Source organism: Anomaloglossus baeobatrachus, chromosome 3, assembly GCF_048569485.1.
Source record: "Anomaloglossus baeobatrachus isolate aAnoBae1 chromosome 3, aAnoBae1.hap1, whole genome shotgun sequence".
Classification (NCBI taxonomy): domain Eukaryota; kingdom Metazoa; phylum Chordata; class Amphibia; order Anura; family Aromobatidae; genus Anomaloglossus; species Anomaloglossus baeobatrachus.
In genome coordinates this window covers 33,170,121-33,194,194 of record NC_134355.1, presented here as the reverse complement: position 1 = coordinate 33,194,194, position 24,074 = coordinate 33,170,121, and the positions used below count along the sequence as shown (strand labels likewise).

The window sequence follows — 24,074 nt, the reverse complement described above, 5'->3', positions numbered from 1 at the left end:
GGGAAGACGGCGCGCACAGACGGGGGGAAGACGGCGCGCACAGACGGGGGGAAGACGGCGCGCACAGACGGGGGGAAGACGGCGCGCACAGACGGGGGGAAGACGGCGCGCACAGACGGGGGGAAGACGGCGCGCACAGACGGGGGGAAGACGGCGCGCACAGACGGGGGGAAGACGGCGCGCACAGACGGGGGGAAGACGGCGCGCACAGACGGGGGGAAGACGGCGCGCACAGACGGGGGGAAGACGGCGCGCACAGACGGGGGGAAGACGGCGCGCACAGACGGGGGGAAGACGGCGCGCACAGACGGGGGGAAGACGGCGCGCACAGACGGGGGGAAGACGGCGCGCACAGACGGGGGGAAGACGGCGCGCACAGACGGGGGGAAGACGGCGCGCACAGACGGGGGGAAGACGGCGCGCACAGACGGGGGGGAAGACGGCGCGCACAGACGGGGGGAAGACGGCGCGCACAGACGGGGGGAAGACGGCGCGCACAGACGGGGGGAAGACGGCGTGCACAGACGGGGGGAAGACGGCGCGCACAGACGGGGGAAGACGGCGCGCACAGCCGGGGGAAGACGGCGCGCACAGCCGGGGGAAGACGGCGCGCACAGCCGGGGGAAGACGGCGCGCACAGCCGGGGGAACACAGAGCGCACAGCCGGGGGAAGACAGAGCGCACAGCCGGGGGAAGACAGAGCGCACAGCCGGGGGAAGACAGAGCGCACAGCCGGGGGAAGACAGAGCGCACAGCCGGGGGAAGACAGAGCGCACAGCCGGGGGAAGACAGAGCGCACAGCCGGGGGAAGACAGAGCGCACGGGGGAGGGAAGACCGAGCGCACGGGGGGGGGGGGGGGGGACAGAGCGCACAGGGGGGGGAAGACAGAGCGCACAGGGGGGGGAAGACAGAGCGCACGGGGGGGGGGGGAGACAGAGCGCACAGGGGGGGACAGAGCGCACAGGGGGGGGGGACAGAGCGCACAGGGGGGGGGGGGGACAGAGCGCACAGGGGGGGGGGGACAGAGCGCACAGGGGGGGGGACAGAGCGCACAGGGGGGGGGGACAGCGCGCACAGGCTGCTGTGAGCAACACCTTGTTTTCTGCTGATCAGATCTGCACAGGAGCTGTGCCATTCTTGCTCAGTTACAGAAGGAGCAGAATTTATTATTTTGCAGGCTTCAGAGCTGAAATCTCTTGGCGATCCTTACTGAAGAAAAAAGCTACTGTGTGTGAAGTACACACAAGCGATAAATGTCTAACTGCTGGGACCCTCAATCAGCAATGGAACAGAGTCCAAAGTCCTTGGCCATTCAGCCGTGCGTCCTGTTGCTCTACATGTACATGCTAGTCACTGTGCTAGTGGTCAGTGGGGACCGCCGGCGAGCCGATATTTACCATTGATCCTATAGATAAATGTGCATTACAGCACTGCCAAGAGGCAAGTGAATATGGTAGTAGAGGTAATGATGGCGGAGGGATCGGGACTGCTCTGAATTCTCTTTCAGTAATCTCAATGAATAACACTTTACTCAGCATCTGAAGCCACAAATGGCTGATAACAGGGAACAGCAGACTTATCAAAGAAAAAAAAAAAAATAACTTTTTTAGATTAAAAAGGCTTGTCTGGTGAAGAGATGATACTAGTTATCCACCGGACAGGTGATAATGTTAATGATAACGGACAGGTGATAATGGACACACTGGTGTGTGTCCGTGATGGGCCCCACACCGAGCAGAAGAACAATAAATAGAATATTTATTCATTTACATAGCACCATTAATTAAACAGCACTTTACACACATTGGCAACCCTGTCCCCATTGGGGCTCACAATCTAAATGCCCTTCCTGTAGGTCTTTGGAGTGTGGGAGGAAACCGGAGAACCCGGAGGAAACCCACGCAAACACGGGGAGAACATACAAACTCCTTGCAGATGGTGTCCTTGGTGGGATTTGAACCCAGGACCCCAGCGCTGCAAGACTGTGGTGCTAACCACTGAGCCACCGTAGTGTGCTAACCACTGAGCCACAGTGCCGCCCCCAATAGGGGAACATTAACCCCTTTTGGAATGGAGCATTAGTGCACGTGCCTGACCGCCGCTCTATGTGGACTACTGGAAAAAGCTGAGCGCAACACTCGGCAGCCCCATAAGAAATTAATGAAGATGCGGCTGGGCATGTGCACTGCGGGTCCATTCCACGGGGTGTACAAGTGCTCTGGTCTGACCATCACGGATCATGAAGTTATTACCTGGACAACCCTTTTAATTGTGCTGAAACCCATTGAGTGATAACGCAGCAGCTAATCAGTGACAGTCTTGTACTCACCGCCGCTACACTTAGCTTCCCCTGGAAGGGGACGGTGGGCTCCAGGAAGGCGTACCAGCGTCTGACATTGCCGGCAGCTTTATCCAGTCTCATCTGTTCCTGCCATGGAGCGCTGACTGCAGGGGAAGATAAAACATGGCGTCACCTCCGAGCCCCACACTCCAAAAGGAAAACAGACGTCTTGTGCAGTAGGCTTGGTCCCGACCTCAAATTCTTGCTCAACCCCCAGTGCAGAGAATGTTAATGGTCCCCATTTACTAAAATGGATGTGTGCCGCCGCTCACCTTTCCAGTTCATCTTCATAGTACACGACAAATGTATAGGTGTCACTTTTCGGTGCCAGGGTGGAGGGTCGCTTTAATGGAAAGCCTCCGAATGGCACTGGCTTAAGAATGGAAATGAGCAAGGGGCGAAGGATTGTTTCCCACCAGTAGTATGGACGTAACATACCTGCCAAAGCACAGAAGACGCTGATGTCTGCGAGGGTCAAAGCATCGCCCACCAAGTACGTCCGCAGAGACAGGGAATGGTTCAGCTCCTGGAGGGCGGCGGGGAATGTGGACTTATCCTGCAGCCGGGTCTGACCGAACTCCACCCAATGGCTGATCTACATAAAGAGAAGAAATCAGGTCATTATGTCAAGGGAGGAATTTGGGTGAAGACTGCTAATGGAGTCTTCGTTTGGGATATCCAGAGACGGTGCCGCATTAGCTGTATACTAGTGCCGATATATCAATGTATAAGACAATGGACACAGACATGTTCTCCTTGAGCCAGCGTCATCAACTGAACTCGTGTATTGGAAGACACCTAATTATACAGAAAGAAGGGAATTTTGTTTACTTACCGTAAATTCCTTTTCTTCTAGCTCCTATTGGGAGACCCAGACAATTGGGTGTATAGCTTCTGCCTCCGGAGGCCACACAAAGTATTACACTTTAAAAAGTGTAACCCCTCCCCTCTGCCTATACACCCTCCCGTGGATCACGGGCTCCTCAGTTTTGGTGCAAAAGCAGGAAGGAGAAAACCTATAAATTGGTCTAGGGTAAATTCAATCCGAAGGATGTTCGGAGAACTGAATACCATGAACCAAAAGAACAATTCAACATGAACAACATGTGTACACAAAAGAACAACCAGCCCGAAGGGAACAGGGGCGGGTGCTGGGTCTCCCAATAGGAGCTAGAAGAAGAAGGGAATTTTGTTTACTTACCGTAAATTCCTTTTCTTCTAGCTCCAATTGGGAGACCCAGACAATTGGTGTATAGCTACTGCCTCCGGAGGCCACACAAAGTATTACACTTAAAAGTGTAAGGCCCCTCCCCTTCTGGCTATACACCCTCCCGTGGGATCACGGGCTCCTCAGTTTTAGTGCAAAAGCAAGAAGGAGGAAAGCCAATAACAGTTTTAAAGACAAATTCAATCCGAAGAACATCGGAGAACTGAAACCGTTCAACATGAACAACATGTGTACCCGAAAAAAACAAAAATCCCTAAGAAAACAGGGCGGGTGCTGGGTCTCCCAATTGGAGCTAGAAGAAAAGGAATTTACGGTAAGTAAACAAAATTCCCTTCTTCTTTGTCGCTCCATTGGGAGACCCAGACAATTGGGACGTCCAAAAGCAGTCCCTGGGTGGGTAAAAGAATACCTCGTGATAGGGCCGTCAAACAGCCCTGTCCTACAGGTGGGCAATCGCCGCCTGAAGGACTTGTCTACCTAGGCTGGCGTCCGCCGAAGCGTAGGTATGCACCTGATAATGCTTGGTAAAGGGGTGCAGACTCGACCAGGTAGCCGCCTGGCACACCTGCTGAGCCGTAGCCTGGTGCCGTAATGCCCAGGACGCACCCACGGCTCTGGTAGAATGGGCCTTCAGCCCTGAAGGAACCGGAAGCCCCGCAGAACGGTAGGTTTCAAGAATTGGTTCCTTGATCCACCGAGCTAGAGTGGATTTGGAAGCTTGCGTCCCTTTACGCTGACCAGCGACAAGGACAGAGTGCATCCGAGCGGCGAAAGGGCGCCGTGCGGGAAATGTAGATCCTGAGTGCTCTGACCAGATCCAACAAATGCAAACCTTTCTCAAATTGATGAACTGGATGAGGACACAAGGAAGGTAATGTGACATCCTGATTGAGATGAAAGGGGGATACCACCTTAGGGAGAAACTCAGGAATCGGACGTAGAACCACCTTGTCCTGGTGAAACACCAGGAAGGGAGATTTACATGAGAGCGCCGCTAGCTCGGACACTCTCCGAAGAGACGTGATCGCTACTAGAAAGGCCACTTTCTGTGAAAGACGAGAAAGGGAAACATCCTTCATAGGCTCGAAAGGCGGCTTCTGGAGAGCAATTAGAACCTTGTTCAGATCCCAGGGTTCTAACGGCCGCTTGTAAGGAGGGACGATATGACAAACTCCTTGCAGGAACGTGCGTACCTGAGCAAGTCGTGCTAGGCGTTACTGAAAAAATACAGATAGCGCTGAGACTTGACCTTTAAGGGAGCTGAGCGACAAACCTTTTTCCAATCCGGATTGCAGAAAGGAAAGAAAAGTAGGCAATGCAAAAGGCCAGGGAGAAACTCCCTGAGCAGCGCACCAAGATAAGAATATCTTCCACGTCCTGTGGTAGATCTTGGCGGAGGATGGTTTTCTAGCCTGTCTCATGGTGGTAATGACCCCTCGAGATAATCCTGAAGATGCTAGGATCCAGGACTCAATGGCCACACAGTCAGGTTCAGGGCCGCAGAATTCAGGTGGAAAAACGGCCCTTGAGATAGCAAGTCTGGTCGTTCTGGTAGTGCCCACGGTTGGCCTACCGTGAGGTGCCACAGATCTGGGTACCACGATCTCCTCGGCCAGTCTGGAGCGACGAGGATGGCGCGACGGCAGTCGGCCCTGATCTTGCGCAGCACTCTGGGCAACAATGCCAGAGGCGGGAACACGTAAGGTAGCCGGAATTGCGACCAATCTTGAACTAAGGCGTCTGCCGCCAAAGCTCGGTGATCGTGAGACCGTGCCATGAAAGCCGGGACCTTGTTGTTGTGCCGTGACGCCATCAGGTCGACGTCCGGCATCCCCCAGCGGCGACAGATCTCCTGAAACACGTCCGGGTGAAGGGACCATTCCCCTGCGTCCATACCCTGGCGACTGAGGAAGTCTGCTTCCCAGTTTTCCACGCCTGGGATGTGAACTGCGGAAATGGTGGAAGCCGTGTCTTCCACCCACGTTAGAATCCGTCGGACTTCCTGGAAGGCTTGCCGACTGCGTGCTCCACCTTGGTGGTTGATGTATGCTACCGCTGTGGAGTTGTCCGACTGAATTCGGATCTGCTTGCCTTCCAGCCACTGCTGGAAGGCTTGTAGGGCAAGATACACTGCTCTGATTTCTAGAACATTGATCTGAAGGGTGGACTCTTCCTGAGTCCACGTCCCTTGAGCCCTGTGGTGGCGAAACACTGCTCCCCACCCTGAGAGACTCGCGTCTGTCGTGACTACCTCCCAGGATGGGGGTAGAAAGGACTTTCCTTTCGACAAAGCGGTGGGAAGAAGCCACCACCGAAGAGAATCCTTGGCCGCCTGAGAAAGGGAGACGTTCCTGTCGAGGGACGTCGACTTCCCGTCCCATTGGCGGAGAATGTCCCATTGTAGTGGACGGAGATGAAACTGCGCGAAAGGGACTGCCTCCATTGCAGCTACCATCTTCCCCAAGAAGTGCATGAGGCGTCTCAAGGGGTGCGACTGGCCCTGAAGGAGAGATTGCACCCCTGTCTGTAGTGAACGCTGTTTGTCCAGCGGAAGCTTCACTATCGCTGAGAGAGTATGAAACTCCATGCCAAGATATGTTAGCGATTGGGTCGGAGTTAGATTTGACTTTGAAAAGTTGATGATCCACCCGAAACTCTGGAGAGTCTCCAGCGCAACGTTCAGGCTGTGTTGGCATGCCTCTTGAGAGGGTGCCTTGACCAGTAGATCGTCCAAATACGGGATCACAGAGTGACCTTGAGAGTGCAGGACTGCTACTACTGCTGCCATGACCTTGGTGAAGACCCGTGGGGCTGTCGCCAGCCCGAAAGGCAGAGCTACGAACTGAAGGTGTTCGTCTCCTATAACAAAGCGTAGGAAACGCTGGTGCTCTGGAGCAATCGGCACGTGGAGATAAGCATCCTTGATGTCTATTGATGCTAGAAAATCTCCTTGAGACATTGAGGCGATGACGGAGCGAAGGGATTCCATTCGGAACCGCCTGGTTTTTACGTGCTTGTTGAGCAGTTTTAGATCCAGAACGGGACGGAATGACCCGTCCTTTTTTGGCACCACAAACAAGTTGGGAGTAAAAACCGTGACCTTGTTCCTGAAGAGGAACGAGGGTCACCACTCTTTCCACTTTTAGAGTGGACACCGCTAGCCGCAGAGCATCGGCTCGGTCGGGAGATGGAGAAGTTCTGAAGAAGCGAGTTGGAGGACGAGAGCTGAACTCTATCCTGTACCCGTGAGACAGAATGTCTCTCACCCAACGGTCTGTGACCTGTGGCAGCCAAATGTCGCCAAAGCGGGAGAGCCTGCCACCGACCGAGGATGCGGAGAGAGGAGGCCGAAAGTCATGAGGAAGCCGCCTTGGTAGCGGGTCTTCCGGCTGTCTTTTTTGGGCGTGACTGAGTCCGCCAAGAATCTGCGCTCCTCTGATCCTTTTGAGTCCTTTTGGACGAGGAGAATTGGGACCTGCCTGAGCCTCGAAAGGACCGAAACCCCGACTGACCTCTCCTCTGTTGGGGTTTGTTTTGTCTGGGCTGAGGTAAGGAAGAATCTTTACCCTTGGAGTGCTTAATGATTTCATCTAAGCGCTCTCCAAACAGTCGGTCACGAGAAAATGGCAAACTGGTTAAACACTTTTTGGAAGCAGAATCTGCCTTCCATTCTCTTAACCACAAGGCTCTGCGTAAAACCACGGAGTTGGCGGACGCCACTGCCGTACGGCTCGTAGAGTCTAGGACAGCATTAATCGCGTAAGACGCAAATGCAGACATTTGAGATGTCAATGGTGCCACCTGCGGAGCAGCTGTACGTGTGACCGTGTCAATCTGTGCAAGACCAGCTGAAATAGCTTGGAGTGCCCATACGGCTGCGAATGCTGGAGCAAACGACGCGCCAATAGCCTCATAGATGGATTTCAACCAGAGCTCCATCTGCCTGTCAGTGGCATCTTTAAGTGCAGCCCCATCTTCCACTGCAACTAAGGATCTAGCTGCAAGCCTGGAGATTGGAGGATCCACCTTGGGACACTGGGTCCAGCCCTTGACCACGTCCGGGGGAAAAGGATAACGTGTATCCTTAAGCCGTTTGGAAAAACGCTTATCCGGATAAGCGTGGTGTTTCTGGATTGCCTCTCTAAAGTCAGAGTGGTCCAGAAAAACACTTAATTTACGTTTGGGATACCTGAAATGGAATTTCTCCTGCTGTGAAGCTGTCTCCTGCACAGGAAGAGCAGGTGGAGAAATGTCCAGCATTTTATTGATGGACGCTATAAGATCATTCACTATGGCGTCACCATCAGGAGTATCCAAATTGAGAGCGGTCTCAGGATCAGAATCCTGATCAGCTACCTCCGCCTCATCATACAGAGAGCCGTCCTGCTGAGACCCTGACCAGTGTGATGAAGTCGAGGGTCGCTCATAGCGAGCTCGCTTAGGCTGTCTGGGACTGTCGTCCGTGTCAGAGTCATCACCCTGGGATGCAAGAGACGCCCCCGGATCCCGGAGTTGATCCAACTGAGGGGGACCAGGGAGCAATGAGTTAACAGTGCCCATGGCCTGAGGTACTGGTCTAGACTGCAAAGTGTCTAGAATTTTAGTCATAGTCACAGACAATCTGTCGGCAAAGACTGCAAACTCCGTCCCTGTCACCTGGACAGTATTCACAGGAGGTTCTGCCTGGGTCACCTCCAGCAGAGGCCCCGGCCGAGCAAGTGCCACAGGGGCCGAGCACTGCACACAGTGGGGGTCAGTGGAACCTGCCGGTAGAACAGCCCCACATGCGGTACAAGCAGCATAAAAAGCCTGTGCCTTGGCACCTTTGCTTTTTGCGGTCGACATGCTGTTGTGTCCTCTGAGTAATCTAGGAGGGTATATAGCAGAGAATCACTAGTGATCGTACAGTGCAATGTATAGCTGCAAGCACAAAATACAAATATACACTTCGGCACCAGTGGGGGTCAGCCCTTGAGGGCAGCTTACCGCCCGCTGAAAAGCGGGTGTGTGGGCACCAGAATCCCGTGTCTGGGTCTCCCAGTCTCCTCTCTCCAGCTCAGACTGCGCACAGTAATGGCTGCCGGCGTCCTGTGAAGAGAGGGATCGTGGGCGTGCCTCAAACAAAGTGCGGGAAACTGGCGTCCCACTGTGCCCAGTGTGAGGGCTGGAGTATGTAAAGCAGACTCCAGCCCTCTGTGCAGACATTCTGCACAGCGTCCCGCCCTTCCCCTGACTGGCAGGCCTGGGGGCGGGAACGAAGCGAAACTAGGCCGCAAAAGCCGGGGACTCGAGTAATAAGCGCGGCCGTCATATATGCACGGCCAGCGCGGAAGTCCCCGGCGCACCACAAATCCCAGCCGTGCCGCAGCGCTAAAAACTGACCACCGTGGCCACGCAGCAGTTTCAAACACATGTCCCCTCTCAGCAGAGCTGTAGATAGGAATGGCACCAGCGCGCAGCGCTGTTGTCCCCGGCGCACTAACACACCCAGCAATGCTGCGGTGTGCGCGCGATATGCACGGGGACACAGAGTACCTTGATGTAGCAGGGCCTGTCCCTGACGATACTCAGCTCCATGTCCAGCAGATTTCCAGGGGCTGTGGATGGAGCACGGTCTCAGTGCCTGGAGACCGGTAAAATCCCACTTCACCCAGAGCCCGCAGGGGGATGGGGAAGGATGCAGCATGTGGGCTCCAGCCTCTGTACCCGCAATGGGTACCTCAACCTTAACAAACACCGCCGACAAATAGTGGGGTGAGAAGGGAGCATGCTGGGGGCCCTATATGGGCCCTCTTTTCTTCCATCCGACATAGTCAGCAGCTGCTGCTGACTAAACAGTGGAGCTATGCATGTATGTGTGCCTCCTTCGCACAAAGCATGAAAACTGAGGAGCCCGTGATCCCACGGGAGGGTGTATAGCCAGAAGGGGAGGGGCCTTACACTTTTAAGTGTAATACTTTGTGTGGCCTCCGGAGGCAGTAGCTATACACCAATTGTCTGGGTCTCCCAATGGAGCGACAAAGAAAAGGAATTTACGGTAAGTAAACAAAATTCCCTTCTTCTTTGTCGCTCCATTGGGAGACCCAGACAATTGGGACGTCCAAGAGCAGTCCCTGGGTGGGTAAAAGAATACCTCAATAAAAAGAGCCGAAACGGCCCCCTCTTACAGGTGGGCAACCGCCGCCTGAAGGACTCGCCTACCTAGACTGGCGTCTGCCGAAGCATAGGTATGCACTTGATAGTGTTTCGTGAAAGTGTGCAGACTAGACCAGGTAGCTGCCTGACACACCTGCTGAGCCGTAGCCCGGTGCCGCAATGCCCAGGACGCACCTACGGCTCTGGTAGAATGGGCTTTCAGCCCTGAAGGAAGCGGAAGCCCAGAAGAACGGTAGGCTTCGAGAATCGGTTCCTTGATCCACCGAGCCAAGGTTGACTTGGAAGCCTGCGAACCCTTACGCTGGCCAGCGACAAGGACAAAGAGCGCATCTGAACGACGCAGGGGCGCTGTGCGAGACACGTAGAGCCGGAGTGCTCTCACCAGATCCAAAGAGTGCAAATCCTTTTCACATTGGTGAATTGGATTAGGGCAAAATGAAGGCAAGGAGATATCCTGATTGAGATGAAAAGGAGATACCACCTTAGGGAGAAATTCCGGGACCGGACGCAGAACCACCTTATCCTGGTGAAACACCAGGAAGGGGGCTTTGCATGACAGTGCTGCAAGCTCAGACACTCTTCGGAGTGATGTAACTGCCACTAGAAAGGCCACCTTCTGCGAAAGACGTGATAAAGAGACATCCCGCAGCGGCTCGAAAGGTGGTTTCTGAAGAGCCGTTAGCACTCTGTTAAGATCCCAGGGTTCCAGCGGACGCTTGTAAGGTGGGACTATGTGGCAAACTCCCTGCAGGAACGTGCGGACCTGCGGAAGCCTGGCTAGGCGCTTTTGAAAAAATACGGAGAGCGCCGATACTTGGCCCTTGAGAGAGCCGAGTGACAAACCCTTGTCCATTCCGGATTGAAGGAATGAAAGAAAAGTGGGTAAGGCAAACGGCCAAGGAGGAAAACCGTTATCAGAGCACCAGGATAAGAAGATTTGCCAAGACCTGTAATAGATCTTGGCGGACGTTGGCTTCCTGGCCTGTCTCATAGTGGCAATGACATCCTGAGATAACCCTGAAGACGCTAGGAGCCAGGATTCAATGGCCACACAGTCAGGTTGAGGGCCACAGAATTCAGATGGAAAAACGGGCCTTGTGACAGCAAGTCTGGGCGGTCTGGAAGCGCCCACGGTTGACCCACCGTGAGATGCCACAGATCCGGGTACCACGACCTCCTCGGCCAGTCTGGAGCGACGAGAATGGCGCGACGGCAGTCGGACCTGATCTTGCGCAACACTCTGGGCAGCATCGCCAGAGGAGGAAACACATAAGGCAGTCGAAACTGCGACCAATCCTGAACTAACGCGTCCGCCGCCAGAGCTCTGTGATCTTGAGATCGTGCCATGAATGCCGGGACCTTGTTGTTGTGCCGTGACGCCATGAGATCGACGTCCGGCGTTCCCCAGCGGCGACAGATCTCTCGAAACACTTCTGGGTGCAGAGACCATTCCCCCGCATCCATGCCCTGACGACTGAGAAAGTCTGCTTCCCAGTTTTCTACGCCCGGGATGTAAACTGCGGAGATGGTGGAGGCTGTGGCTTCCACCCACTGCAGAATCCGCCGGACTTCCTGGAAAACTTGACGACTGCGAGTGCCGCCTTGGTGGTTGATGTATGCGACGGCAGTGACGTTGTCCGACTGGATACGGATCTGCCTGCCCTCCAGCCACCGATGGAAAGCCAATAGGGCTAGATACACTGCCCTTATCTCCAGAACATTGATCTGAAGGGAAGACTCTATCGGAGTCCAGGTTCCCTGAGCCCTGTGGTGGAGAAAAACCGCTCCCCACCCTGACAGGCTCGCGTCCGTGGTGACCACAGCCCAGGTTGGGGGTAGGAAGGATTTTCCCTGCGACAGAGAATTGGGAAGGAGCCACCACTGAAGTGACGTCTTGGTTGCAAGGGAAAGAGAGACGTTCCTGTCGAGGGAAGCCGGCCTCCTGTCCCATTTGCGGAGAATGTCCCATTGGAGTGGCCGTAGATGGAATTGCGCGAACGGCACTGCCTCCATCGCTGCCACCATCTTCCCCAGGAAGTGCATGAGGCGCCTTAAGGGGTGTGACTGACCCCGAAGAAGTGATTGCACCCCTGCCTGCAGAGAAAGCTGCTTGACTACCGCTGACTGTGTATGAAACTCCATCCAGAGGTAAGTCAGTGATTGGGTCGGTGTCAACTTGGATTTCGGAAAGTTGATGATCCACCCGAACTGCTGGAGAGTCGCCAGAGCGACGGTAAGGCTGTGTTGACACGCCACCCGAGAAAGGGCCCTGACTAGGAGATCGTCTAAGTCGGGAATCACCGAGTGGCCCTGAGAGTGTAGGACCGCCACGACGGATGCCATGACTTTGGTGAAAACCCGTGGGGCTGTCGCCAGGCCGAAAGGCAATGCCACGAACTGAAGGTGTTCGTCCCCGATGGCGAAACGCAAAAAGCGTTGATGTTCGGGTGCGATCGGCACGTGGAGATAAGCATCCTTGATGTCGATCGATGCTAGGAAGTCTCCTTGTGACATCGAGGCGATGACCAAGCGGAGAGATTCCATCCGAAACCGTCTGGTTCTCACCTGTCTGTTGAGCAGCTTGAGGTCCAGAACGGGACGGAATGATCCGTCCTTTTTTGGCACCACGAACAAGTTGGAGTAAAAGCCGCGACCACGTTCCTGAAGGGGAACGGGGGTCACAACTCCTTCTGTCTTCAGAGCGTACACTGCCTGAAAAAGTGCGTCGGCCTGAGCAGGGGGCGGAGAGGTTCTGAAGAAACGAGCCGCAGGACGAGAGCTGAACTCTATCCTGTAACCGTGAGACAGAATGTCTCTCACCCATCGTTCTTGAACATGTGGCCACCAGGCGTCGCCAAAGCGGGAGAGCCTGCCACCGACCGAGGATGCGGCTAGGGGATGCCGAGAGTCATGAGGCCGCCTTGGAGGCAGTGCCTCCTGCGGCCTTTTGGGGGCGTGACTTGGACCGCCACGCATAGGAGTTCCTCTGGCCTTTCTCCGGCCTGCTGGACGAAGAGGATTGGGGCTTGGCGGAGGGACGAAAGGACCGAAACCTCGATTGTATTTTCCGTTGCTGAGGTCTCTTAGGTTTGGACTGGGATAAGGAAGAGTCCTTTCCCTTGGATTCCTTAATAATCTCATCCAATCGTTCGCCAAACAATTGTTCGCCAGAAAACGGCAAACCGGTTAAGAACCTCTTGGAGGCCGAGTCTGCCTTCCATTCGCGCAGCCACATGGCCCTGCGGACTGCCACAGAGTTAGCGGATGCCACAGCTGTACGGCTAGCAGAGTCTAGGACTGTGTTCATGGCGTAGGAAGAAAAAGCTGACGCTTGAGAAGTCAAAGACGCAACTTGCGGAGCAGAATTACGTGTGACAGCATTAATCTCAGCCAGACAAGCCGAGATAGCTTGGAGTGCCCACACGGCTGCAAAGGCCGGGGCAAAAGACGCGCCCGTGGCCTCATAGATGGACTTCACCAGGAGCTCTATCTGCCTGTCAGTGGCATCCTTTAGCGATGAGCCATCTGCAACCGATACCACAGATCTAGCCGCCAATCTAGAGACTGGAGGATCCACCTTGGGACATTGAGCCCAACCCTTAACGACTTCAGAGGGGAAGGGGTAACGTGTGTCAGTAAGGCGCTTAGTAAAGTGCTTGTCCGGAACCGCTCTGGGCTTCTGGACAGCGTCTCTGAAGTTAGAGTGATCGAAAAACGCACTACGTGTACGTTTGGGGAACCGAAACTGGTGTTTCTCCTGCTGAGACGCCAACTCCTCTACAGTAGGAGGCGGGGGAGAGAGATCCAACACCTGGTTGATGGACGAGATAAGATCATTCACTAAGGCGTCCCCTTCAGGTGTATCAAGGTTAAGGGCGACGTCAGGGTCAGAGCCCTGAGCTGCGACGTCCGCCTCGTCATCCTGAGAGTCCTCAAGCTGGGAACCCGAGCAGCGTGAAGAAGTCGGGGAAGATTCCCAGCAAGCCCGCTTAGCCGGTCTAGGACTGTGGTCTGGGCAGGAGTCCTCCACGTGGGACCTAGGGCCCGACCTGGGAGCGTGCTGCGGCGCGGACCGAGAGGGGCCTGGAGGTGACGATCCAACAGGGGCCGGGGCCTGTGTAAGGACCGGTCTGGACTGCAAAGCTTCTAGGAGCTTGGCAGACCATTTGTCCATAGACTGAGCCATGGATTGTGAAAGGGACTCAGAGAGTTTCTCAGCAAAAGAGGCGAACTCTGTCCCTGCCGCCTGGACAGGGGGAACAGGGGGGTCTACATGAGCCGAGGGGCCCACTAGTGACCGAGGCTCCGGCTGAGCAAGCGAAACAGGGGTCGAGCATTGCTCACAGTGAGGGTAGGTGGAACCCGCAGGTAACATAGCCCCACAAGAGGTACAGGCCGCAAAAAAACCCTGTGCCTTAACAGCTTTGCTCCTTGTGGACGACATGCTGTTGTCTCCTAGGAGAATGATCACTGAGGGTATATGGGCAAAAAAGGGTATACAGCCCGACCGAACAGAAATATATATATAAATACGTATCTATTCCGGCACCCTAGGGGGGACCAGCACCGGGTGACCGGTGTGGCTTACCGACCGCTAACAAGCGGAGTGTGTGTGTCCTCCAGATTCCCTGCCTTAGGTCCCCCGGAGCTGCAGAGCTGTTCCTGAGAATCCTCCACCGGCAGAATGCCCAAAAAATGGCTGCCGGAGCTCTCAGGGGAGGAGTGGAGCCGTGGGCGGCGCCAGGAAAGTGCGGGAATCTGGGGTCCCCACAGTGATCAGTGAGGGGGGAGGAAACAAGCAGGATGCTCCAGCCCTCACATCCGACGTCAGGTCGGCAGTCCCGCCCTTACCCCTGACAGGCAGGCCCGGGGGCGGGATTTTTACGACTAGGCCGCGATGAAGCCGGGGACTAAATTTGAGACCGCACCCGACAAGCAGGCACGGTCGGCGCGGAAGTCCGCCGGCCTTCTCAATTCAGCAGCTGCCGCAGCGTCCGGGAAGAAGGTGCGCTCCTGCACAGACCCCAATGGGGACACCGAGTACCTTAGAGTTGCAGGGCCCGGTCCCTGAGGTTGAATAGACTCCGGTCCGGCAGATTCCCACAGGGGCTGCGGAGGGAGCACGGTCCCAGTAAATGGATGACCGCTCAGGATCCCACTTCTCCCAGAGCCGCTAAGGGATGGTGAAGGAGACGGCATGAGGCTCCGGCCTTTGTACCCGCAATGGGTACCTCAACCTTAACAACACCGCCGACATAGTGGGGTGAGAAGGGAACATGCCGGGGGCCCCGTGGGGGCCCTCTTTTCTTCCAACCGACATAACTAATATGAGAATGCATGAGTGGATGTGTGCCTCCTTCCACACAAAGCATAAAACTGAGGAGCCCGTGATCCACGGGAGGGTGTATAGGTAGAGGGGAGGGGTTACACTTTTTAAAGTGTAATACTTTGTGTGGCCTCCGGAGGCAGAAGCTATACACCCAATTGTCTGGGTCTCCCAATGGAGCGACAAAGAAATTCACAATTATAGCACACAATGGGTTAAAAGTCAGCGTCACGTCTGCTACCCTGCAGAAACTGAAAGATAACCTTTATTATAGAGGCCATAATTTAAAGGGATATTCCATAAACTCTCAGGATCAGTATTGGTTGAAGCCATTACCTACCAAGACTGGAAACCAGCATTGACTTTGGAATGGCCATGAATATCGGACTGGTAGGGGACAAAAACCCAGCACCCACTCCAATACGAGCTCCTCTATCCCTTCACCATTCAGCAGGCATTTAGTGGCCATGACTGGTATTGCAGCTTAGTCCCATGCACTTGAATAGGACTGAGCTGTAAAGACCTGCAGTACCAGAGACACCGCTCACCATTATGGGTGCCACCGGTCGGATCCCACCCATTTATTGAGTGTATATACTACGGAGGCCTTCCAGCCACAGCAAGTAAGAGTATCCTGCCGACTATGGGAACCCCTACCATGGAAATTACGGGGTCAAAAGCCCCTCCGGTCTGGGCACTGGGCACAAAACTACTGGGGCCAATCAGAAATTGTTGTAATTGTGCAAAAAAACTAATGATCCCCCATTAATATTTGCATCTAGAGAGCCCCCCAAAACAGTTTGTAGAAATAGTTTTAAAATAAAAAATCTCCCAATCATTTGCATCAATGCTGGTGGAGGATCCATTGTCTGCTGGAGTTAGAGGTGGTCTACAAACTCCCCTCCTATCTCAAGCTGCTGCACTGCCTCACCCCCATGCTTTACACTGCAGCTGATTGATTACTAGGTATGGAAACTTAGTCCACTATAAAGCCTGTTAGATAGGCTATATAGGTAATCAATTAACTATATTGTAACGTGAAATGTGATATATCGGGGGTCTAGGGAGAACAGCTGGGGGTCCGGCTCTTGCATTCGGCCGCACTACAGCTGCCGCACTGTTTTCTATATATAACTTGGCAGTAGACACCGTGCGCACGGGCAGATTGCCGGGGATATGAGGGGGACTGGATGCAACAGCTGAGACAACGTGGCAGAAACAGCCGCAACTGCTGGAGTAAAAATATCCTACACCCGGCCAGGAATATCCGGACGCCGCGCCGACGATACAGAAGGGTCCCACCAAGACCCCCGTCACCTGACAATACATCAGTCTGGACATTATGGTGTCAGATGTTGTATCATTAAGTGTGTTCCTTCCTTTAATAGGTAATTTGAAGCATCCGTAAATCTGCACTGCCCATCACAAGAGGAACATATGGAGTTAATCAACGAGAAAGCCGGACCCCCACACTGAGGACCCCCCACACTGAGGACCCACCCTGGTCATTGAGGAAAAAACAAATGGGATATAAAAACTAGCTAAAAAAAAAAAATACAATCTATTTCATCATGAAAAGTAATGGCACAAGTATGGTGCTGTTCACACTGCCATGTTTTATTTGCTGTCCGCTCCCCAAAAGAGGAGAAATGTCCGCTTTTGATCTCATCTGCAGATCAAAAAAATAAATAAAAAAATCAACTGTGAAGTTGGCAGATAAAAAAAAAAAAAAACCCACAGAAACTAGGATCAAACACGCTAATCCAAGTCTAAAGGCCCTGTCACACACAGAGCTAAATCTGCGGCAGATCTGTGGTTGCAGTGAAATTGTGGACAATCAGTGCCAGGTTTGTGGCTGTGTACAAATGGAACAATATGTCCATGATTTCACTGCAACCACAGATCTGCCAAAGATTTATCTCTGTGTGTGACGAGGCCTTAAGGCTATGTTCAGATGTTGCGTTTTTTTTTTCCTGCAGCAAAACTAATCTCTTGGCAGTAATAAAAAAAAAATGCATTTTTGCTGTGGTTTTTTTATGTGTCATTTGTCTACTGTAAATGTTTAAATAAAGCTAGTTTCATTCACCGAGATCACCAAAACAGACAAAAAGAAAAAAAGCAGTGAAAACAAAACAGCAAAAGGAAGACACAAAAAAGCAGGAAAAAAAAGGCAGGGAAAAAAGAAGCAGAGAAAAAAAGAAGCAGGCAAAAAAAAGGCAAAGAAAAAAAGGCAAGGAAAAAAATGACAAGGAAAAATATAGACAAGGGGAAAAAAGGCAAGGAAAAAAAAAGGTAAAAAAAAAGGCACAGAAAAAAAAGGCAAGGGAAAAAGAGCAAGGGAAAAGGGACAAGGGAAAAGGGACAAGGGAAAAGGGACAAGGGAAAAGGGACAAGGGAAAAGGGACAAGGGAAAAGGGACAAGGGAAAAGGGACAAGGGAAAAGGGACAAGGGAAAAGGGACAAGGGACAAGGGAAAAGGGACAAGGGAAAAGGGACAAGGGAAAAGGGACAAGGGACAAGGGAAATGGGACAAGGGAAATGGGACAAGGGAAATGGGACAAGGGAAATGGGACAAGGGAAATGGGACAAGGGAAATGGGACAAGGGAAAAGGGACAAGGGAAAAGGGACAAGGGAAAAGGGACAAGGGAAAAAGGACAAGGGAAAAAGGACAAGGGAAAAAGGACAAGGGAAAAAGGACAAGGGAAAAAGGACAAGGGAAAAAGGACAAGGGAAAAAGGACAAGGGAAAAAGGACAAGGGAAAAAGGACAAGGGAGAAAGGACAAGGGAGAAAGGACAAGGGAAAGGCAGCAAAAAAAAAAAAAAAGCAAGGAAAAAAGGCAAGGAAAAAAAAACTACACAAAAAATAATGCAGCAAAAAAAACCATCAGTTTTCCATTCAGTCAGGAAAATAAAAAGTCTGTGCGCAGGAGATTTCTGAAATCTTATAGGTTTTACTGGTCCTGTAAAAAAGCGCTTTTTATGTGTATTAATTTGCATAAAACCAATAAAAAACATAGCCTAAAGCTCCACACAGGATCCACTGATTAATCCCACTATTCTCCCTGATGAGTATCTGATTATTACTTTTTAGAGCTTTTCATACATTTATTCTGTATTTATCAATCAAAAAATCCTCTGGGAATGAATATTTTGGAGAGTAACAGAAGGAAACTAAGTAATTTAAGCCAAGTAATTTTTTCTAACAATGGGAGTGAATGGGTGACATATGGCTATGAGGGTGTACACGGGGGCAAATTGGAGCCCCCAGCTGGAGGTGTAAATGGGGCAATGATCCCAACGTACAATGCAGATGGAGGCTCAGACAATATGTGACCCTGGAGACAGAATGGAGGGAATACGCTTTTAGGGTCCATTACCCTTATACACATTTATATCCTATGACTACTTCGGCTTTTATGTTACAGAGTGCAGGATAACGTGTAGTTTTGGACAGTGGTCTTATTATAGGGATTCTCCAGGGACAGGTGATAACAGGTTAATAGTTGAGGTTCTGGTTGAAGCAATCAAAAGAATGGGGCTTTTACCCCCATTAGAATGGAGCGGGCATGCGCATGATCATCCGCCACTCCATTTATTCCGGATGGGGCTGTGCTCAGCTTTTCCATCAGTCCCACAGAGAATGAATAGAGCGACAATCGAGTGTCTGACCTGCCGCTCTATTTTGTAATGATCAATAACTCATGAATAGGTGATGACGTGTTTGCACAGGACAATCCCTATAATTACCGGTACATATCAGACATTCGCACCCACCTCCGTCTGCTCCAGGAGATTGGATCCCAGCAATCCAGCGCTCGGAGCGAGTCTGGCCAGATAGCGGATAATGGAGTTCACATCATTGAAAGAGACGTCTCTGTGAGAGAAGGAAACATGATAGGAAATATGATACAATGTATCAGGAGAAGGAAGAACAGACGTATCACTGGAACGTAGTGGTTACTGCCCAAATAATTATCCTGTGTTGAGGGAGGGGGGGGATCATTCTCAGCATTAATGATAATGTTGGTTCCATTTATAAGTGGCTGTTTGAGGCCTGCAGGCGGCGTACCAAATATATAGGGAGACCGTCAGCAAGGAGGATTGTGGAAAATTTAGTGTATCAATGTAAAAAAGAGAATTTTGTTTACTTACCGTAAATTCTTTTTCTTATAGTTCCGACATGGGAGACCCAAACCATGGGTGTATAGCTTCTGCCTCCGGAGGACACACAAAGTACTACACTCAAACGTGTAGCTCCTCCCTCCGGGCTATATACACCCCCTGGATGACAATCTACCCAGTTCAGTGCAAAAGCTGAAGGAGGACATCCACCCATAAGTAGAGATAGAGTAAAACTCGGAATAACCGTAACTCTGACTACTAACAACAGCCGGTGAAACACACGGAACAAAAAAACTGCCAACAGGCAACAGGGAGGGTGCTGGGTCTCCCATGTCGGAACTATAAGAAAAAGAATTTACGGTAAGTAAACAAAATTCTCTTTTTCTTTATCGTTCCTTATGGGAGACCCAAACCATGGGACGTTCCAAAGCAGTCCATGGGTGGGAATAAACCAACTGAGAAGTAGGCAAAACCTAACTTCACAAATGGGCGACAGCCGCCTGAAGAATGCGTCTGCCCAAGCTCGCATCTGCCGAAGCATGAGCATGCACTTGGTAGTGCTTCGAAAAAGTGTGCAGACTGGACCACGTGGCAGCCTGACAAACCTGCTGAGCCGTAGCCTGGTGCCTGAAAGCCCAGGAGGCACCGACAGCTCTGGTCGAGTGCGCCTTAATCCCTGGCGGGGGAGGCACCTGAGAACACTGGTAGGCATCGGTGATAGCCGACCTGATCCAACGAGCTAGGGTCGGTTTAGAAGCAGCGAGACCGTTGCGCTGACCAGTGGTTAGCACAAAAAGTGAGGTGCACCGCCTAAAAACGGCGGTGCGTGACACATAGATTCGGAGCGCCCGCACCAAATCCAAGGTATGCAACGCCTTTTCAAAGTGATGCACAGGGGCCGGACAAAGAGAAGGCAATGAAATGTCCTGGTTAAGGTGGAAAGGAGACCCCACCTTAGGGAGAAAGTCCGGAGACGGACGAAGAACCACCTTGTCTTGGTGAAACACCAAAAAGGGGGATTCCGAAGAGAGCGCAGCCAAATCAGAGACTCTCCTGAGAGAAGTTATGGCTACTAGAAAAACAACTTTCTGTGAAAGTCGAAACAAGGGAACCTCCCTGAGAGGCTCAAAGGGGGGTTTCTGTAAGGCCGTGAGGACCAGATTAAGGTCCCAGGGATCCAAGGGCCGCCGGTAAGGAGGAATGATGTGAGATGCGCCCTGCATGAAAGTGCGCACCTGAGCCAGTCGAGCGATACGCCGCTGGAACAATACCGACAGAGCCGACACCTGTCCCTTGAGGGAATTGAGGGACAGTCCTAGCTGTAGACCGGACTGTAGAAAAGACAGGATGGTCGGCAAGGAGAACGGCCAAGGAGCATGGTCGGAAGAGCGACACCAGGACAGGAAAATCTTCCAAGTCCTGTGGTAAATCTTGGCCGAGGAAGACTTCCGAGCCTGAGTCATGGTGGAGATGACCTCAGAGGGAATGCCTGAAGCAGTCAGGATCCAGGACTCAAGAGCCACGCCGTCAATCTGAGAGCCGCAGAATTCTGGCGGAAGAACGGACCTTGAGAGAGAAGGTCTGGGCGGTCCGGGAGATGCCACGGCACCTCTACGGACAGACGGAGCAGGTCTGGGTACCAAGCTCGCCTGGGCCAGTCCGGAGCAATGAGTATGACTCGACGGCCCTCCATTCTGATCTTGCGCAGAACCCTGGGCAAGAGCGCTAGAGGGGGAAACACATAGGCCAGACGGAACTGAGACCAATCTTGAACCAGTGCGTCTGCTGCGAAGGCTTGAGGATCGTGGGAGCGAGCCACGTAAACCGGAACCTTGTTGTTGTGCCGGGATGCCATTAGGTCCACTTCCGGAGTGCCCCACTTGCGGCAGATTGATCTGAACACTGACGGATGCAGGGCCCACTCGCCGCTGTCCACGGTTTGGCGGCTGAGGTAATCGGCCTCCCAGTTTTCCACGCCTGGGATGTGGACTGCAGACATGGTGGACTTGGAGTCCTCCGTCCACTGGAGGATTCGTTGAACCTCCAACATCGCCAGACGGCTGTGAGTCCCGCCCTGGTGATTGATGTAGGCAACCGCTGTCGCGTTGTCCGACTGAACTCGAATGTGCTTGCCCGCCAACAGGTGGTGAAAGGCTAGGAGAGCTAGAAACACAGCTCTGATCTCCAGCACATTGATCGAGAGGGCTGATTCGGACGGAGTCCAAGTGCCCTGTGCTCGGTGATGGAGAAATACTGCTCCCCAACCGGAGAGGCTGGCATCCGTGGTGAGGATCACCCAGGACGGAGTCAGGAAGGAGCGTCCCTGAGACAGAGAGAGGGGCTGAAGCCACCACTGAAGGGAGCTCCTGGTCTGTGACGACAGAGCCACCTGCCTGTGCAAGAAAGAGATCCGCTTGTCCCAACAGCGGAGAATGTCCAGCTGCAGGGGACGCAGATGGAACTGAGCAAAGGGAACCGCTTCCATGGACGCCACCATCTGACCCAGCACCTGCATGAGGTGTCTGATGGAATGACGGCGGTGCCTCAGCAGAGAGCGCACTGCCAGACGAAGGGACTGCTGTTTGACTAAGGGCAACTTGACAAGTGCCGGCAGAGTCTCGAATTGCATCCCTAGGTACAAAAGCACCTGGGTCGGGATCAGAGTGGACTTGGGCAGGTTGACAAGCCACCCGAACTGAACTAGCGTGGCGAGAGTGAGCGAGACACTCCGCTGGCAGTCTGCACTGGATGAGGCCTTGACTAGAAGGTCGTCCAGGTAAGGAATCACTGCCAACCCCTGGAGGTGCAGGACCGCAACCACTGCTGCCATGACCTTGGTGAATACTCAAGGGGCCGTGGCTAACCCGAAGGGGAGAGCCACGAATTGGAAATGTTCCTCTCCGATTGCAAAACGAAGCCAACGCTGGTGTGAAACCGCAATTGGCACATGCAGATAGGCATCTCTGATGTCGATGGATGCCAGGAAATCTCCTTGGGTCATTGAGGCAATGACTGATCGCAGAGACTCCATGCGAAAGTGCCGCACCTGAACATGCTTGTTGAGAAGCTTGAGATCCAGGATGGGTCGGAAGGAACCGTCCTTTTTGGGGACTAGAAAGAGGTTTGAGTAGAAACCGCTGAACCGTTCCCGGGCGGGAACCGGAACAATTACACCGTTGGCCTGCAGGGATGCCACGGCCTGAGAGAAGGCGGCGGCTTTGGAGCAGGGGGGGGTGGACAGAAAAAATCTGTTTGGCGGGCTTGAAGAAAATTCTATCCTGTAGCCGTGGGAGATGATATCCCCGGTAGTGGACGAGGCCGAGGGCTTAGAGGACGACCAGTTAGAGGAACGAAAGGAACGAAACCTCGATTGGTTCCTGCCCTGGACAGGTTTCTTGGGTTTAGCTTGTGGCAGGGAAGTACTCTTCCCGCCTGTAGCTTCCTTAATTATGTCATCCAGCTGTTCCCCAAACAGCCGGGACCCAGCAAAAGGGAGACTCGCAAGGTACTTCTTAGAGGAAGCGTCTGCTTTCCACTCTCGAAGCCACAAAATCCTGCGGATCGCGAGGGAGTTAGCGGAGGCCACCGCAGTGCGGTGAGAAGCCTCCAGGATGGCAGACATGGCGTAGGATGCAAAAGCCGAAGCTTGAGAAGTTAAGGCATCCGTCTCAGGAATAGAGTCCCTGGAGAGGGAATGAATCTCCGCCAGAGAGGCAGAGACTGCCTTAAGAGCCCACACTGCCGCAAAAGACAGGGAGAACGAGGCTCCTGCCGCCTCATATACAGACTTGGCCAGAAGGTCAACATGGCGGTCAGTGGGATCCTTAAGAGAAGTGCCATCAGCCACAGCTACGACTGTGCGGGCTGAGATTCTGGACACCGGAGGGTCTACCTTTGGGGACTGGGCCCATTCCTTAACCACCTCCGGTGGAAAAGGAAAACGGTCATCTGAACTACGCTTAGGAAAACGTTTGTCAGGACAGGCCCTGGGCTTGTTAACAGTGGTCTGAAAGCTGGAGTGGTTAAAAAACATACTCCTAGGTTTCTTAGGAGAGGTAAACTGGTGTACCTCTACCAGAGAGGGTTGTTCCTCTGACTCTTGTGGGTTGAGGTTCAGTACGGAGTTAATGGACGCAATCAAGTCACTAACATCCGCATCACCCTCAGACAAGTCAATGGGGTACATAGAGGCAGCGTCTGAGCCCACAGTAAACGAATCTTCCTCACCCTGCACCTCGGCCTGTGAATCAGAGCCGTGGGACGAGGAAGGAGAAGGTTCCCTGCGTCTCCGTTTAGGGGGACGGGGTCCTAGGACATGGTCTGAGGGCTCTGCAGAGCTAGGAGCCGCAGAGACACCCTGAGAGGGGGGCTGATGCATGGACAGCAGTGTCCGGGACAGCTGCCCCATGGAGTCGGCAAAAGACTGGGAAATAGCCTGTGAAAAGGAAGCTACCCAAGCCGGGGGTTCAGCCACCTGGGCCGGAGCAGCCAGAGGGACCCCCTGAGGTGGCTCCAGGCTGAGACACAAACATGTTAGCACAGGAATCACAATGTGGGTATGTGCTTGGCTCTGGCAGAATGAGCTTACACGCAGTGCATATAGCGTACATGTTTGCAGCCTTGCTCCTAGTGACAGACATGCTGCTGAGGTGGGAGTTCTGCAGCCAGAATACACTCCTGTAGAATGCCTGAGAGTGTAATAAAAGTCCACAACCAGAGGTTGTGGCTTACCAGCCCTTGCTCTCTGTGTGCCCTCCGGATTCCACCGCTCTCCTGTGAAGCGTCAGCCTTCCTGACAGTATGCAGCTGCAGCATCCAGCGCCTTACAGTGTAAGAACGCTGAGAAAATGGCGCTGGGAGAAGGAGGGGGGGCGTGTATAAGCCCCAGAGCGGGAAAA

At 53.1% G+C, this 24,074-nt stretch overlaps 1 protein-coding gene across 4 annotated transcripts in view; it reads right to left on the bottom strand.

Moving 5' to 3' along the window:
• The window catches only part of EPRS1 (glutamyl-prolyl-tRNA synthetase 1), a 263,373-nt gene that overhangs the window by 212,371 nt on the left and 26,928 nt on the right, over positions 1–24,074 (bottom strand). For all 4 annotated transcript variants that reach the window (XM_075339114.1, XM_075339116.1, XM_075339115.1 and 1 more), the window contains exons 3-5: positions 18,829–18,928; positions 2,781–2,937; positions 2,331–2,446 (exon numbers count right to left, since the gene is read on the bottom strand). In XM_075339114.1, coding sequence (XP_075195229.1) covers positions 2,331–2,446; positions 2,781–2,937; positions 18,829–18,928 — 373 coding nt within the window. The remainder of the gene's footprint in view (positions 1–2,330; positions 2,447–2,780; positions 2,938–18,828; positions 18,929–24,074) is intronic.